A 4,298-nucleotide genomic window follows, 5' to 3' on the forward strand; every position below is an offset into this window, starting at 1 on the left:
ATCCCAAGCAAGGCTTGCACATTAGACAGATTCTAAATCCTCGAAATGCAGTTGTACAAAGCCATTTATGAAGTCAAGTTTCCTCAATCTAACCCCTTTCTAAACCTAAAGCTAGAATAAAATCCCCAATTCCTCAAATACCTTTCAAATTAACCAACTAAAGTTCACACATTGCGATAACAGAGTAATCATCCCTGCAACCACACAAACCACATCCATAATTCTTCTAAGCACAAAGTTAGATCCTAATAATAATACATAAATAATATTTGATATTATAAAATATAAAAAGACTAAATATTGTATTTGAATAAAAATAAATTTGTTTTTAAGAATCAAGTAAGATTAAAGGTGTTAACTCAGGTGCAATCAACTTCACGTGAAATTAATTAGACCTAAATTTTCACCAAGATCGAATTGAGTTGAAATATTTAAAATACAAATAAAATTAAGATAAAATTTAAACCTTATCATACTCGTTACCACTCCTAAATAAAACCTTTATAAAACATTTATAACTAATTTGATTTGAGGAATTATGGCTACTTCTTCTAACACGGAAATTGTCTTCAGAAAGACTCAAATAAGGTAGCATTAAGAAGAAAATAAATTTATCTACCACTTAACTAACCTAATATTGAGATAAATAATTAATATTTATTTGAAAATCTTTTCCATTAACAATTTGTCGAAATTAAATCAATTAGAGCGACAAGTATATCACAAAGTATACTGAGATATACCGATCAAAATTGAATCAAATCTTTTCTATTGTTTAAAAAATTTCAAATAAAAATAATCTTAGCCATTTCTATTGAAATATTAAATCTTAACCAGACGATAAATCTTTTAAATGAAATTCTTATTGTATAACAAATTTTGGGTTTTGTGATAACACTAACCCTTGCATAGAAGTTGCATGCATCTCTTGGCCACACAAAATTTTCAATGGCTAAAGATAAGTTTTTTGTTGATTGCGATCCTCCTGCTTATGACATTAGTATTTGGGGTTTGGCAACATAAGAATGAAGCAAAAACTATATTACTTTTCATAGCCAAAATTATGAACAGGCCAACAACTATGCCCTTTTCCAAGCAATGAAAAACGTCCTACAAGAATCAAGACTCATCCGTAACTGAATATCCAAACAATGATCTAAACTTTTTAGTCCAATATCATTGCATTTAACCTACAACAAATATGGTAAAAAGCCCTTTTATCAAGTGCCTTTTCTCGTTGAAAATAGATTTTATTGATTTTCAACCACATTAACAAGTTAACAACGTAACACGAATCTCAATTAAAACAGCCAAACATAAAATAGTTTGATAGGTCTACAGTATTTACCACAACCCTTTACGAGTTATATAAAAAGCATATGTTGTAGCCTCATTAAGGTCTAACATTTAAAACCCTCAAATTATTTCGAAGCATCGTCCACATTTTCACATGAACTTCCTGTACGGTCTGCCGTTATCTTCATCTTGCATATGCTGTAAGCATGAAAAATTGATCCACTTAAATGCAAAGGATATCGTACATGATATGTACAAAGTTACCAGTCACACGGTATATGTCCTAAAATTAATATGCATTACAAATTTACAACAGAAGAATCAAACACGTAAACCAAGCATTAAGGCCAAAGGACAAGAATCCAGTAACAGAAATCAATTGGTTCTGTGAAACCCATGAAGACTAATGCTAAGAACATTTCCTTTTTTTTTTTTTGTTATCTTTTTTATTTTTCAGTTTAGCTTTATGATACCAACTACCAAGCACCGAAATTCGCATCTCAAACTTCAATATCACAGTTTAGATACATTGAAACCATAACTCCAAATCTTAAATTCTTAATACACAATTTTCCATCCGCTTCAGCAAGGCTGAAACTCATTTACTCACTATTAAGTATTATGTATTGCCCAAACACCCATAATCACCCTAAATCCAATAATGATAAAAATCCTATGCAGCTATGCTAAGTTGCTGACATTACACCCACACTAAAATAAAAAAACAAGAGAAGGGGAAGGAAACCAATTCAAGCCAATTCTCATCCAAAACACTCAATCCCAAGCAAGGCTTGCACATTAGACAGATTCTAAATCCTCGAAATGCAGTTGTACAAAGCCATTTATGAAGTCAAGTTTCCTCAATCTAACCCCTTTCTAAACCTAAAGCTAGAATAAAATCCCCAATTCCTCAAATACCTTTCAAATTAACCAACTAAAGTTCACACATTGCGATAACAGAGTAATCATCCCTGCAACCACACAAACCACATCCATAATTCTTCTAAGCACAAAGTTAGATCCTAAGGAGGCACTAAGTTATCCCGATAATAACTTCAACACGCAGTAAGCATAAAATATTTTGCCCTATCATCCAATCACAAATAGTTTAAGATTCTTGACCAAATGATTGAATGTCAGTCACGGATCATGAACCCTAACAATACACACTTCAACATTTCTGTAATCAAAACGTACTAACAGACAATAATGAGCAATATTTGAAGGGGATTCTAGCGAGATCTACCAGGAAAATCAACAAAACGATGAACAATCGACTGGATTGAATGACGAAAACATAAGGAACTTACAAATTCACGGACGATGCCTTTGTAGACGAGGATGGGAATGGCGATGCCGAAGATTCCGACGAGAGCGAAGTTGCGGCGGGTCCAGCGGAAATTCAACTCGAGATTCTCCCTAGCGGCGCCCCAATCCTCTATGTGCTTGTTCTTGTGTGCTTCCATTCCTCCAGCCATTTTCGCTTCCCTTCCTCTTCTCTTCTTTCTCTCTCTTCTCTTCTCTTCTTTCTCCTCGTCTCAGTCTGCTCGCTCACCTTCTTGTTACTGTCGCACTTACCAGCTAACTTCACTCTAAATGGGCCTGTATAATACATGAAGGCCCATCAAGCCCAACTTGTCTCGGGATGGGCCAAACTGTACCTTCATCCAAAGAATTAAGTAACTGGCCCTGGCCATGACCCAAAAAAAATTATATTTTAAAATGCAAGATCAAATTAGCCCCAAGCCCCCAACTGGCCCATCAATATCCCACCTCAAATTGGAAAAATTTTACGGGAGGAAAAATTGGGCTTCTGTGCCTTTGGAACCCAGGAAGGTAACAGCTCCAATCTGCAGCGACGCTTGCCAGTTTCTTCTCGCCGGCGTTGCTGCCGGAGCGCCGCAACCCAGCCTCGCCGCAACATCCCAGTTCCGCTGCGGTACCCGTCGCTGTTCGTGGGCTTTGAATCCGCGAAATCCCAGATCTTAGCCGTGCGAGGCGGAGAAGCTTGGCCCCGGGGTAGTTAGCGTCCTCTCTGCAGCGTCACCGGCGGAGCTTCCTTCCTCCCGAGCAGACGAAGCCTCATCGTAGAAGTAGTGTGTCAATCGGTATTGTTGCGAGTCTCTAAGCTTATTTTGGTTCTTCAGAGAGTAGCGAGAGGGAAGGGGTACTGTTTGAACTGTGGGTTTGGGTTGTTTCCAGGTCGGGTCGGTTTAATCCGGCCTTGTCCTTGACAAAAAAATAATAACTATTTTAAAACATTTAATAAAAGATCTAAGTAACTATTTAAGTTCGTAACTAATTGGTGTCCGTCTAATAATTAATTTATTAGTCTTTTGTTAGAGGCTTAAATTTTATTTTATGTATATAATAGTTTATTAATTAGTGATCAGTTTTTAAATAAATTATTGTCTTATCAGACTAAAAAATACTATATATATAAAAGTCTCTGAATAAAATAAATTGTTAACTATATTTCAAATATTTACAAGTCTAGACTCTGTTAATAAAGTTTATTGGGTTAAATAGACTAGTTTGTTTATTTTAAATTTTTTATTCTTTTTGGTAAAAAAATAACATTTTTGTTAAAAACATAACCTAGGCAATTTTAGATAAAAATATTAAATTTATGGTCTATTTTATAGGATTTTAGTTTTTTTTTTTTTTTGGTCATTTTTGGGGTCTATGATAGGAGATAGCTTTTTAGCAACCATTTTTTAAAAAAATAAAAATTAAAAGAAAACATAAATAGGATTTAAAGAGAGTACATGAAAGGCAGAGCTGAAGAGTGAAGAGAAATGGATTCTATGCAAAAGGATCGGGAATGCACCGGGAATAGGTTTATCTTTTGGTTTGTAGATCTCAACGCCCTCAACCATTACAAATTTACAATGGGACTTGCCCTTGGTGGTACCAGTGTTAATTTATTGAGCCATGTGTATCAGAAATTAATGTATTGTTGGTACCACTGCTTTGGTCTTCGGGTGACAAAATTAATGTGC

General features: G+C 35.0%; 1 protein-coding gene across 1 annotated transcript; it reads right to left on the reverse strand.

The window, feature by feature from the left end:
* Positions 1,203 to 2,894, reverse strand: LOC107644495. The gene is made up of 2 exons (XM_021103017.1): positions 2,607 to 2,894; positions 1,203 to 1,494 (listed from the first exon to the last, which is right to left on the reverse strand). The coding sequence occupies exons 1-2, from the start codon at positions 2,772 to 2,774 to the stop codon at positions 1,447 to 1,449; spliced, it is 216 nt and encodes a 71-aa protein (XP_020958676.1). The 5' UTR covers positions 2,775 to 2,894; the 3' UTR covers positions 1,203 to 1,446.

The sequence above is a fragment of the Arachis ipaensis genome, chromosome B05 (genome assembly GCF_000816755.2).
Source record: "Arachis ipaensis cultivar K30076 chromosome B05, Araip1.1, whole genome shotgun sequence".
Classification (NCBI taxonomy): Eukaryota; Viridiplantae; Streptophyta; class Magnoliopsida; order Fabales; family Fabaceae; genus Arachis; species Arachis ipaensis.